Genomic DNA, 14,327 nt, shown 5'->3' on the forward strand with positions numbered 1-14,327 from the left:
CAAAACCGCTGGAGACGCTGTAGTACATATGCCGGGCCTGTAAATGGCGATGTACTTCCGCCACAAAATACACCAAAAGCAGCGAATAAGACCCCCCCCCGAGCATGGGCATAAGGCATAAACAACAAACAGGTAGTTCATGTAGTTCTCCATGTCCACTTGTTGCTGATGGTTGTGGTACAGGAGCTGTAGATTTTGCACTAAAATCTGTATCATGGTCAGTAGCGTCTGGAGCACGAATGCAACCCGGTGATCCGCCATTGTTGTTGGCGAGAGACGCATCAGCAATGAAGCGGGGGTGAGCAGGAGAGGTGGGGAGAGGCGGGGCTATGGCGTCATCGGTTCAGGAAAAGATCATATAGGGCGTACACACAGAGCCGCAAGCGTGCCGTCTCCAGACTTACCCACTTTGGGAGCCGGGTTTCAAAGTTTATCGTTTTCGGAGCGGCTCCGTTTCGGCTTCGTGTGGACGAACCGTCTATATACAATAAAGAACTTTAGCGGATATAACTGAAATCGTCTCCGTGTGGAAGGGGCCTCAGTAAACAGCCTTTGACGCCTTACCTCTTTTTCCAACACCTTGTACCCACACAAAGTGTTTGCCACTTCATTAGGCTGCAGGGAGAGAAGCAAAGAGAAGAGATGAAGTTAGGAGGTAGAAATGAAATGTGGGAGACAGAACAGCAGAATCAACAGCAGACAAATAAGGAGGCAATCTCGAAATTGAACCCGACACACATCATAACTGCCCCTCTCATGCACACACTGATGACAGTCCTGCTACAAGATTGATGAAGACATCAAAAGAAAACTGTGTGTGATATTGAGACAACACTGACCACAATACTGTTGATTGTTGATCTTTAATAAAGTGCTGCCAACACAGAAGTTGGCATCGCCCTGGTCCCCTCAACAAAATGCCAATAGTTTTTCTAGAGTCTATTATTACAGAAAATAGGCTTTGTGACCAACATCAGCTTATTATACTTACACATTTGTATATGTAAGATGATCTTTTATGATTGTAGAAGCATAAATGAGAGAGGCGGATGCAAAAAGCTAACGTGCGGTTATAAAAAAATGACTAAACTGTTGCATGACTTAAGTGGAATAGTGTGGTAACATTTCATTTAGCCGATAATCTAATAGTAGATATATAGACAATGTTCATAACTGCTTTTGACACACACATGTATAACCTTTAACATTCAGTGGGGTTATTAACTGACATATATTTTGCAAACACAAAATGTAAAATCTTCTTGTACTTTATTTAATCAGAGACCTTATTTCAGGCATCAAAACAGAAAAACATTTCCATTGAGACAAAGTAAGTAGAAGTGCAACATTACTAACTCATTTCTGGGTTTGAGGATTAATTTCTGCAGCGCTCTATGGCTTCTTTATGTGAGTGAGTGTGTGTGTGCATGTGTAGGTGTTTGTGTGTGAGATAACTAAAGTCTGTGTACTGTATGCACACATGTCCCTTATGATTTTGAGCTTGTAGTTTTCCATATTTAAAATATTATATATATATATATATATATATATATATGTATTCAAAAATGAAACAACAAACTGACAATCTCTCGTGGCCGAGGAGAAAAAGGAAGGAAGAAAAGGTTGCCTTTTTAATTCATTATCTTATGTGCTATATTAATCACATTTGTTTTACATTTGGACAAGATTACTAAATCAATGATTTGCAGGATTGTGTGTAGCATGAAAAATATCAATATTTTATAATGGCTCCAATTTTCAAATGGAGTGGTACATGATGAAATGTTTGCTTTTTGCAAGCACTTTAGATAATGTTACATATTCCAGTATTGAACACCAACCTTCAAAGCTAGTTAACACAAATACATCAATAGCATTTATAAGCATGAGGTCTTTTCCCGATAAGGGTGGTTTGGCAGCTAAAGTTAGCAGTGATTGAAAGGAAACTGATGATTCCAGCATAGAATATACATAAAATTGTATGGAGAGCTGCACCTTTTTTCCATTGCACTTCTTTAAATTCTCTGACTTGTTACGGAGGGTTAAAAAAGCAACAATTTTGGTGCAGCAGAACAAGAGATATCCTCTTTTCTCCTCCTTGTCACAACCTGGTGCATTGCCCATAATGCAACTCTAATGTCAACAGTTAGATCGACAGTAGAGTGTGTAGTTGTAGCAGTAGCGTGATATTTTAGCTAATTGGCGGCCCTCAGAGACATTTTGTGTGGACCCCCTGAACGTGACAACGTACAATTTAATCACTTCCACATTCAATTGTCACAACTCAGCAACTCACACCACTAACTAGCATCTGTGTTGGAATGACACCTTATAAAAAAGCTACCTGTTGCATAGCAACTAGCCGCACATTGCAATTGGTGATAACAATGCTGCGTCATAAATGATCGTGCAATTACCGGTAGCTAAAACTGGCTATTTCAGTGGACAACTTGACAATGGAATGTGGAATTATAGTGTGAATTTTCCATGCACGACCATCAACCCCATGCTACTGTAGCATCAAGCAAGGCCTCAGAACAGTGAGAAGCTTCAGCCTCGAGCTGATACGTGTCGTTTTCTAGGTCACTGCGCTTGTTCTAGGTTGTCCATTTCATAATTTAAATATAATATACTTTATTTGTCCCTGGGAAGGTGTGTAGGTTATATGGAGAAACACATTTTACATTAAAGAGGCTCTATTCTTTTTTTGGGGGGGCCTACGTGATAAGCTAAGGGGCGGGACATCTCTAAGATGTTGACCAATTACAACAGAGCCAGCCAGCTAACCAATCAGAGCAGACTGGGCTGTGGTTCCAGACAGAGGGTGAAAAGAGGTGCTGCAGCACAGCTTTTTGAGCATTAAAGCACGGAGATATGTCACAGTAGAGGGAAAAAATACAAACATGCACCTGAATAATAATGTCCTCTTTCAAAAAACACAACAAATGCTTTTTAATTTAACTTAAAATGTCAACAAGTTCATAAAATATGCCACTAACATGTATTCATTGCATTAACATTGTGGCAAATACAGTTACAGTAAGGTACCATCAGAATCAATAAAACGTAACGTTTGTCATTGTTTGGCGTAAGTAGTAGTGCAGAAAGTAGGGGCAGAGCTTATTGTAATATTAACAACATTAAGCCATTGGTTGCCTCTGTATTTTAGTAACAGCAGGTGGAGTAGCGGTTTACAGCAGCGATAATACTCATATTAATGGGAATAGTGATTCCTACCTTAGTAGTAATACAGCAGGTGTAAGGAACTCCGCAGGACAGTGGACCTGGTGCAGTGCAGTTGTGATACATGTTGACCGACCAGTCTGAGTACTCCTGACCCCCGCAACACTTAAACTGCCAGAGAGAAGAAAGATGGCAAGTTGAGTCAAGTGCAGGAATTGGAAGGAGAAGGTAAGACAATAACCAAAGATCAAGAGAGGAGAGAAGAGGATATGTGAGGATGAGATGGAGAGAAGGGAGGCAGGGATGAAAGAGAGATACAAATAAATGTAACAATTTGATGAGCAACATTTACGGATTAAGTGAGCCACAATTTTACAACAATTCGCATGTAATTATAGGTGTGTGTGTGTGTGTGTGTGTGTGTGTGTGTGTGTGTGTGTGTGTGTGTGTGTGTGTGTCTGTATGTGCTGGTACGGCTGGGAAATGTAGATACCACAGGGAAGAATGGACATTACATTTTTTTTTAAAATGATGAATAAAACAAGACTTTAACACGACAACTTTTCTTGGTTAATAGCAAAGAATGTAGAATGACTGACATTGTTTACAATAATCAACATTTTCAGTTTGAATTAAGGCAGCATTCTTCTATAGGTAATTCAAGTCTTCAAAGCCTCAAAAGATTGAAAGTCAAACACAAAGGAAAACATTATGTTATTCAATGAGTAATTAAAAAGGAATTCATAATGTCGACATTCTCCTAAATTCTGCTTAAAAATCTTCTTTGTCAGATTAACTGAGGGTTACGTGGTGTGAAGGCTGTTCAAACCACCCTGCAGGAAACCATGACAATGTAGCCGTACATAATGTTCATTTAATGAACATTGTACTGGAAATTGAACAACAAAAAATACCACTCCAAATAGCGATAAACACACACACGGTTGACAAACAATGTGGCTCCCAAGTTTCTAGCTCCCACCACCTGTTACCCAGAGACTCCCCATGTAAGTTACATAAGATAATCACTGTGATTACCCACAGGTGCGCAGTGGATGAGCAACAGCAGCATGAAAAAAAACCCTCAATTAAAAAACACCCACACCCCTCTATGCAGGACGGACACGGACGGACACACACACACACACACACACACACACACACACACACACACACACACACACACACACACACACACACACACACACACACACACACACACACACACACACACACACACACACACACACACACACACACACACACACACACACACACACACACACACACACACACACACACACACACACACACACACACACACACACACACACACACACACACACACACACACACACACACACACACACACACACACACACACACACACACACACACACACACACACACACACACGAAAACCATCAGAGACGATTGTTTAAAAATAATTTTCCCCCAATTGATAGCACTAATAAATTACATCACAGCAACACTATTAACTTTACTTTGCAGCAATACTGTAAAATATTTTATTAGGGAGCCAGAAAGAGAACAAATAGAACAAAAGGTCAGACGGTAAGAGAGGACAAGACAAGTGATATGGAGAAAGGATGAATAAATGAATACATAAAAAGTGATCAGTATGCTGACATTTTGCCAGAGTGCCAGGAAGTTTCTCCCTCTACTTGTTGGCCTCACTTGATACGAGCGCTTTTTATCCAGCACCGGGTCAGGACCCAGAATGAGGTTCACAGTAAGGCAAAGCAATTATGATTCAATTAATGTCTACAAGTGTAGGGTAGTCCAAAACTATTATTACTGCACACACTGTGTTAAGAGCTTAACAGCGCGACTGTGGAGCAAAAGGTCATTCAAAAATCGTGCAGTACATTCTGTCTTTGGGCAGATGATTGAAATTGAGTCCAGTTCAGACAGGACAAAGACCGACATTTATAAAGTGCAAAGCTTTAACAACAACAACTGCCAAGTAAATATTCTTAATATCCACCGACAGACAAGATGAACAATCTGTGGACAAGGACACAACAATTACACCCAGCGGAGGAAATTGAAAGAAGAAGATTGATATTGATTGAGCACACATGATTGAGCACACACACACGAAGGCCATCAAACAAGCTTTGACAACAAACCCTCATGAGAGATGAGAGGGATAACAACAGCCAGGATAGAGTTGGGTACCATTCACAGTTGACTGGATAACAGTACATGGAATTTGCTACCAGTAGCTTTTACTGTGCTTAATCTGGAATAGCAAAAATATAATTCCAGTTGTAAAAAGTAAGCTTAAACTCATTTTCAATATTGTACATTTTTAAAACATTGGGTTAGGCATTTTAAACACTACACAAATTAAATCCCCTCCCCCCCAACATCCAGCCTGTCAGTCTGTCACCAGGGCTAAACGTGAGACAAACACCAGGATATCTCGGAGGAAGCTCTCGTGGGACATGTTGCTCTGGCCAGCTTTGAGTTTTGCAATACCAATACTACAGCTTGAAAAATTTAAGCACACTTTGGACTCTCCAGAACTCACTGTCAATTCACAAGCTGCAGGGATGCTGTATTTCACTCTCCCTAACCCACACACTCACTCACCGCTGAGCTGCTCTCCTCTCCCACAGATACGCTCTCTGGAACCAACTGATTAAATGTGAATCGATACTCTGTAACACCAACGTAATTTGGACAGTTCCTCTGAAAGTACAGATTTGGGACACAGCTTTACACCTAGCATCAGATAGAAAATATATCAAAGGACCAAGAACTCTGGAGGTCCCTGTCGACAACCTATACTCCTGAGAGGGTCCCAAGGGTAAGTTAATACAGGCAATTCAGGAGAAGTTGTGTCCTCAAAGGAAACACTTAAAGTACCCATCTCCCAAATAACCTGACGTACCAATGCGACAAAGGGAAGATGAGAGAAGAAACCGTGAAGACTCCTTGTCACTTTCATATTTAAGACTGGATTACAAAAAGTGTTAATTGAAGTTTCAGTCAAATTAAACACAAATCAAATGTATTTATGTTTCCTTCATCTGTCTCAATCAAATGCCATTTCTGTTGGTTCTCAGTGCTGCAGATTAATTTTGATTAACTCTTATCTCTTTTTTCTTATTTCGTCTATGTCAACATCTTCAGAGGTTCATCACTGGGAGACAGTCGAGTCTCTGAGTAAGAAGTATTTGCAGATGGACTGATTTAGTTGCTATCTGCTTTACTGACTGATGGCGGTCTGTTCACTATCTGACTAACTGAACAGCTAATTGACCAGCTGACTGGTCAAAGTGTGGCACCAAGACAGAAGTCAGGCCATCCTTTGCTTCCTGTCGTCATTATAACATGCCATCCATGCAGCAACAGCGTGACAGATCTTTCATGCACTAAGGTCCACATTGAAAACAAAGCTAAAATACCATTTAAGATCAAATTGGTAGGTACATTAAAGGTTTGCGTGCCATCACCTTGACTCCCATAGTCTAAGTCTAGGATTTCCTTTTCCAAACTAAGTATTTAACAAGAAGCAAATGCTCTCTGCAGTTACATTGGGCGCTTTCTTTTTTTCCATTTAACTCACACCAACAGGAAGCAAACACAATGATCTTCACTGTAGCTTTCCACAGAGTGATGGGCATCGGCACGGGGACATTATTTGCTCTAAATTAACAGTAATGATGACCCAGGTTATTTTCTCAATGTTGATGACTTATGTGATTAAAACTTATAATCAGGAATAAACCCCCATCAAGCCTGCACCAAGCTGTTCTCTTTATTGTACAAAAGTACCTGCTGTGAACTGTATTTACTTTGCTGCAGCTGCTTTAACACGAAAAGGGATCTTTATCATCCCAGCACTGAAGGATTTGCATTAAATTGACAATCCCATTTGTTTATGTTGAATATTTGAAACCTTGTGAGCTATAAGCTACCATCTGTTTATAATGTCAGTGCCGACTTTGAAAAAACAGCCGGTTTAACAGTGGATCATATTTAGAGAATATAACATGTATTCATATGATTCTTAACCCTCCGGTATCATTTGATTGGACTACGCAAATTAGTCATTCGGGACAAAAATGTCCACTGTCAAATACTTTGATAAAACATTATATTAAAAGTTTTGTTTCTCAAGTTTTTTGGGTTCAATCTTTAAAGCAACTTCCGCCCTAATCAAAAATACCAAATATTTAATCATTTTCAGGATTTTAACCCTTTAAAGGCCATTTTGAATACATCAAATCACTGTGGTTTTTCATGATAAAAACAGAGAAAAATGATTTATTTTCCATATAATAAATATCTGGGGAATGGATTTTTATTACAGTCTTGGATATGTGAAATATTAGCAACAACATCGACTTTTTTGCACAAAATCAGATTAAACCAAAAACTCCCACATTAGTCATTTGGGACAAAATCGTCCACAGTGATACGGGAGGGTTAAACATATGTTCCTGTCAATTTGTAAAGGCCTCCATTAAACAACATTGTGAAGAGTGCACCTGTAATCACCTGATGCGGTACATAGTGGTGAGCACTAACAAACCCTTATCCATCATCTGGCCAAATATCATGCCTCTATCATGTGCCATCCCATAGTATTTATAGTGACAGATCGTTGCTCAGCGTCACTTGATCAATTGAAAACGGACACAATGCAGGTAATGGCAGATTCTAGCGACAAAGATCTTTAAAGAGCATTCCGTTTTTGTTTTTTTTAGCATCAGACGGCAAAACATTTAACAAAAGAAAGATTGACTTAAAACGCTTCAAATGGTCTGGGTGCAAGTCCAAAAACCGGCATGTAAAAAAAAAGAGCTGTTACGTGGTTCAAATGGCATGCCAAAATAAATATGGCAAAGAAACAACAACTATTCCTGGCAGTCGTGAAATGAGTGACACAGATGGCACTCGGTTAATCAACGGATAAACTTGGAGTCATGTTTCTCTCAGTAGAAAATACATGAAGTATACACATCTCTTCTATTTCTCATCAATCTGAACTGTAGGCAACACATTTATTTATTTCAAGCTTCATCATATCATATTACATTCCTGCCCTTATTTTCATCTTCGTTCCGTTTCCTACCTACTTTCTTTGTATTTCTGACAGGACTTGCTTCCCACATATTATCTGCTTAGTCCTGACATAAATCTGTTGACTGAAACAATAAAAAAGGCAATGCGGTTCATGACTTTTGTATCGTCATGCAGATATCTTAAAATAAGCATATGAAGAAAAACAATTGTGTCAGTAAATGTTCTTAAACAGCAGACACTACCTCCAGTACGCAAGGGTTTGAGATTACAGTAACTGCAGTGCCAAAGAAGGATGTAACTTCTGAGGCAGCCTCACACTGATAACAAATAAACATAGAAACTCAAAACACTTATATTTTCACCTCCAGTCCACCTTCAGTGGCTCGTACATTGTAATTTGACTTTGACATTTGAAGTGTAGTGATGCCTTACAGGCTCATGCTTCAGGGCGGGGATTGTCATGTTATCAATGAGGTAAAGCACTTGTAATGCCACAAACTGATCTGATGTCACATAATAAGTATGAGCCTTCCTCACAACGGTGCTGAAAGGGAAGATGATGATGTATAATTGTATCTCTGTGATGATAAGAGTGGCAACAACAGTGGGGCTACAGTAATACAACCAGACAAAAAAGCTATCGTACCACATGAATGACAGACTGTTCCTCTCAACGTTAAGCTGCCTCCTCTGATGGATCGGCACACTTTGATCAATCCCAGGCCGCTAATTACATGAATCCAGATGTCAATAACAGACAGAGTAACAACTTTGTTTTTTTTCCCAGAGAGATTCACCGTTAAAATAACTTTATTAACAGCCCATTTCTAATATTTTGTTTGGTTTTTCTCCATAGATTGTGTATGTTTTTCATCTGGTTCTAGGCTACTGTCAAATGAGAAGATATATGATTATCACTTTAAACATTTCACTCATAATGCCGTATGTCAAGATTGCACAGACGACATTACAAAGCTTCATTGTTATTCGACAGACTTTACTATATTCCGACTACTGACCTTTCTTTTCTTAGTAAGTTAATTGACAGTTATATAGAAATAATACAATAGGTAATTAACAGCGTATGCGACTTGGGCTTAAGAGCTTATCATAACTGAAAAACAGCTTTTTATTAATCATTGGCGTTATACTAAATTATAATGCCTTCGTTGCCTCTTCCCAAAAGAAACAGCATGTTACTCCACATGGGACTAAATAAATGCCTGGCTTGGCTTTAATGCATTATAATCAATTTATGTAACACATGGGATTTAATTTATGAATTGTATTAGTGCATAAGGGGATTAGCATTCAGACCTCTGAGATCATCACACAGATCCAAAATGCGTTACTGATAACATGAAATCAAAAGCCTTCTATCTTTCACTGAGCTTTGACGGTTGATCATTGTGGGGGTGTGTGTGTGTGTGTGTGTGTGTGTGTGTGTGTGTGTGTGTGTGTGTGTGTGTGTGTGTGTGTGTGTGTGTGTGTGTTTAGGATTTATTAAGTTGTTCTTGTACTGTCTTCTGTTATTGCTTTTCCTGTAGATATTTTATCATTACATTCATAAACACAAACTACTTGTTTATTATGCATTTTAATGTAAAACACATTGAGTTTCTCATGTTAAAATGTGCTTTGTAAATCCAATTGCTTAGCCCTGCTTTGCCCAAATCCCACCAAAGCCTCCTGTGATGAATCCCAAATGAACCTCTAAATATGCATGATCACATTTTTGTCACACTAACAAACACACAGCGCTTGGCAAATTAAGTCAGTGTCTGTTGAAAAGACCGAATGGCTTTGTTGATTGTACTGCTGCAAGACCTTTTGATATAAAAACACAACATCCTGATTCAACGGGTGTAACAACACTGAACGCTGTAACTTCAAGATGAATTCCCGATTGATGGCGTGGGCGGGTGTCTAGAGTTACTTCAATTCCCTCTGTTGAGCTTCTTGCAATAAGAACCTGAAGTGGTTTATGATTACTTTTCTGATTATCTATGTGAGCACACTGTCTTTCTGAATGTTGAAGCCTAAGGCAGCCATTCCTGGTGGAATAACTGTCACTGTCCCAAGATTAGAGAGTAAAAGGTCAGCTTGAAATGTACTTTATAAAGCATATAATATGACCTGTCACTAATTCATAGTTTCGTTTTTTGGCTCCGGGATCTTATTTTCATTTCCTGTTGATGAACACCTGAAACAATTTAGAGCTACATCGTCAAATGCACTTTTATGTCTTTTATACATACATATGTGTCCCCTGTGTGTCGGGAAACTCACGCAGTGTCAGAAAATGAAACCCTCTCTTTTCTTCCGTACCCAAATCTCTAAAAACGGGGCTACAACGGAGCTGATCCAGATTTAGGTCCGATATGACATAATATCGGAAATGTGGACCCACGGCACTATCAGAAAGTTGCTATCAGAAACAATGCCCGACTGTTTTGGATGTAATATGGTCTGTGTTTACATTAGCATCGCTAACACTCAGAGCTAACCTGTACTGGATAGAGCATGTGTGTGAATAAGCAGGAAATAAAAGGAACTCACCTTGTGGTATAACCGGCAAGAGAGAAAGCCTTTGAGCTCCAAACTGTTTCAGAAATAATCCTTGATAATCCATGATATGGAGTTTCATCACGGCAGTATTTAGTTTAGACAGTAGCTGCCGGGTCCTGCATGAGCTCAGCCCCCTCCTTTTTTTTATCAATCTTTTTTTTTTTTTTAAAGCTTTATACCCCAAATTAGCACTTTTGAAACAGGAAGTGAAATAGAGGGATACAATATGAGGCATGGCTAGAATGGGTGATCTGTTTGGTATTTTTAGCAAAACACTTCATAGAATTTTTTTATATATCTTTATATATCTGAGACCTATGCTATTGCCTAAAAATAGCATGATAGGTGACCTTTAATCAAAAAGCTAACAGGTGGGCTTTTTCAACTGAGAATCAGAGTTGGTTAGGGCTGCATTTTAGTGTGAGGAATAATCAAAAAGTGTGAACACTTCTAAAAAGGTAAAAGTGTTTGTACCTTCTCTGATTTGCTATAGTTCAACCGGTTTTCTTAAAAGATGAGAACTACAGGCTCTAAGTCTAAGCTTTATTTTTTTGTTTCAGTTTTTCTTTTTCCCCAATAGCATATTCAGATTCAGTATAACAATAAACATTTAAACAACATTCAAGATAATTAAATAATTCTATATGATACCAAGTCACACTTAAAAGAACATGGAACAAAACACTGTAAGAACTGCACATTTTCCATAATCTCCAGTCACCAACCCACGCAGAGATTTCCTTCCACTGTTTACAACCAAGAAAACATGTGTCACCTTTGACTCATTTACTCAACAAAACACACTGCCTCATTCAGATATTGTCCTCACAAATACAGATTGTAAAGACTAAGCCAAAGCTTTAAGCCACTGAGGTGCCGCTTTGTTTACGTAACTGACGCACGTTAGCTTGTCTGATGAAACTACTTCGGTAGCAAAACTTCACGTTTAGCCTTCCTGCAAAACCTGAGTAAACAAACATTGGTTCATTCTTATATCCTGAGTGCTAATATGTTCCCAGATCAATCGGCAAAGTCCATTTAAGAGTGGAATCAGTCTCAATTCCCACTAAAGTTTTCTTTCAGTCCTCTAGAAAACCCTTAAGTCTCTTATACAGTAGGACACGAGCAGCAGCTTGATACAGTCACAGGAAAAATATACTGTGAGATATAACCGCTGCTGCCGAATGGCTTTCCACCATCACTGAGGCTGTTTGTCGTAATAAAGGAGCAGATCAGAGTGCCAGTGAGTTAAGAAATCCCATTACAGAACAAACATTAAAGAAAATCTGCTACCAAAGCAAGCTGGCCTTCTTGTGTTTGAAGGGATAATGAAGTGGAATTGCTTTGGAGGTAGCACACTCCAAAGCACACGCTGATGAAATTGTCGACTGGATGACATACCAAAATAGTATGGCAAACTACTATTTCCTGCATTTGTAAAACTTTTGATGCAGATGGCAGAGAGTCCTTTCATCAACAAATTCATTTGAGTTGTGTTTATCCCAGCCTGGTAAATGTGTGTTCAATAATCACTCCCTTTTAGCTCTGGTTTTGGTCTCCATCATCTCCTGAGGGAAATATATGACTGTTTGGCAGCTCAACGCTCTACTATGTTCATCAGTTAGTCTCTAACTGTGAAAGTCTGCTGTGTAGTGCTGAGCAGGCAGTGTGCAGTGGAAGCTTTTCCCCTGGAAACATACACCTGGTGCGTCTGGTAAATGCTATGACAGACGTTTGAGAGACCCAATGCTCTGTAGGTTCACCTATATTAGCGACCCTTTTCACATTGTCACACTGTTTTCATATTGCCTTTCTTGTCTTATCTTTCTGTAAGAGTTCAACGCTAAAAAACTCTGCAGGGTCAGATTTGACTGATGATTTAGAAAAATGCCAACTACACCACTGCCATCACATTAAGATGGAACTAATTCAAACTCAACTAATGCACCGATTGTATAATTTACAATGGTATATATTTGTTTCCATGTTTAATTTCATATTGTAAGGAATGCTTTTCAGTCCATAGCCTACTGTGAGCGGTGCCTTTTTGAGAAAGTGTGTGTTTATCGTTTGTATATTGTAATACAGAAGTATTGAAAATGTTACTTTAATTCCTTTGATAATGAATAAAGTTGATCAAACGTCCAGAGGGCAAAATGTTACTTGTTACCCCCGAGCAAGAGGATGGAGAAGGACACTTTGCCACAACTGTCTGTTCAGAATAAATTAAAAGAAAGATGAAATGAGAGTTTAAACCAGAATATGAACCAAACTGTGACTTCTTTGTACTGTGACATGCCTACTGAAAATATGTGGAAGTTTAGAACTTCACAATCCAATCTTATATTTTAAAGGTGACCAGTTTCATTGTAAAGTAATTCAAACTGAGGCAGGTGCTCACTAAAGCACCAAATCACCTTCCACACAACAACAGCCAATACGTTCTGGCCTTCAAGCGGCCTAAATATCATTCAATCAGGAAACAATCCTGCTCCGCTGGAACTGGTGCTGGTCATTTAGCACATTCCTTAATAGCATGTGGCATTTAGCCTGCAGACTGAGACATCGTTTGTCTTTTCTCTTCTTCCTAATATCAGTGGAGTTTGCCGCAGGCTGCATCTTACTTTCCAAGTGGGAAATGTTTGCTGACCCCAAACACTGCAACCCATTGTGCTTAATAAAAAGTTGGTGATGAGATCTTCTGGTTTCAGGCTGTGTGAGGCAGGTGCAGTTGGATGGCTCCACACAGTTATCTGATTATATTGAAAACAACTAGCTGCGATCATTTCATTTCAAGTCCTGACTTGCCGTGTAATGCATTCATATTGTGAGTCATGCATTGCATTATGACATCTTTATAAAAAGACACTAAATGACAACCTTACCTTCCTCTGCACAAAGTCCATGATGTTTTTGAAGTCAAGGTCGTCATAGTAATTAACGATGCCTTTTCGGATATTTTTGTTCAGTAGCCCCACCGTCTGTAAGAGGGAGAAAAACCAACGAAAGATAAACAGATTGTGATTCAATTGGATGAAGGAAGTGTCTGTTAACATGTGTTTTGATCCACAACATAACTGATATACAATCAGAGTGTCACACAGGCAGCTCTCCAGAGGAAATGCTCAGATTTCTCAAGGTGACTGATCCACTGAACTGGAATATTAAACGATGACAGTTTGACAGCTCACATCTGTCAGTCACAATCTGGTGCGGCGGGGTCACGTTAGGTTAATGCATCGCATCGGTCTATCCAGAGACTGAGAATAAATATTTGCAACTTTAAAGTCCATTAGGTACAGTCATGGAGAGCTTTTAATTTAGGGAACTATTCCACTTATTTCACTTCACTCTTTGTTATGGATACATCAGTGTTATTTATACTTCATTAGAGACGAGGATAGAAAAAGCATTGAGCCATTCAGGCCTGCATATTCTCCGTCATATTTCTCTTTAAAGTACCAACAAACTTGAGACTGCTCCCCTCCTGAGAGTTACAGAGCGTAAAGGCATTT

The 14,327-nt window shown here is 39.2% G+C and overlaps 1 protein-coding gene across 1 annotated transcript in view; it reads right to left on the bottom strand.

The window, feature by feature from the left end:
• tspan15 (tetraspanin 15) overlaps positions 1 to 14,327 on the bottom strand; it is a 37,407-nt gene that overhangs the window by 4,855 nt on the left and 18,225 nt on the right. The window contains exons 4-6 of the mRNA XM_079663995.1: positions 13,698 to 13,793; positions 3,238 to 3,354; positions 565 to 615 (exon numbers count right to left, since the gene is read on the bottom strand). Coding sequence (XP_079520121.1) covers positions 565 to 615; positions 3,238 to 3,354; positions 13,698 to 13,793 — 264 coding nt within the window. The remainder of the gene's footprint in view (positions 1 to 564; positions 616 to 3,237; positions 3,355 to 13,697; positions 13,794 to 14,327) is intronic.

This window comes from Notothenia rossii (genome assembly GCF_949606895.1).
Source record: "Notothenia rossii genome assembly, chromosome: 2".
Lineage (NCBI taxonomy): Eukaryota > Metazoa > Chordata > Actinopteri > Perciformes > Nototheniidae > Notothenia > Notothenia rossii.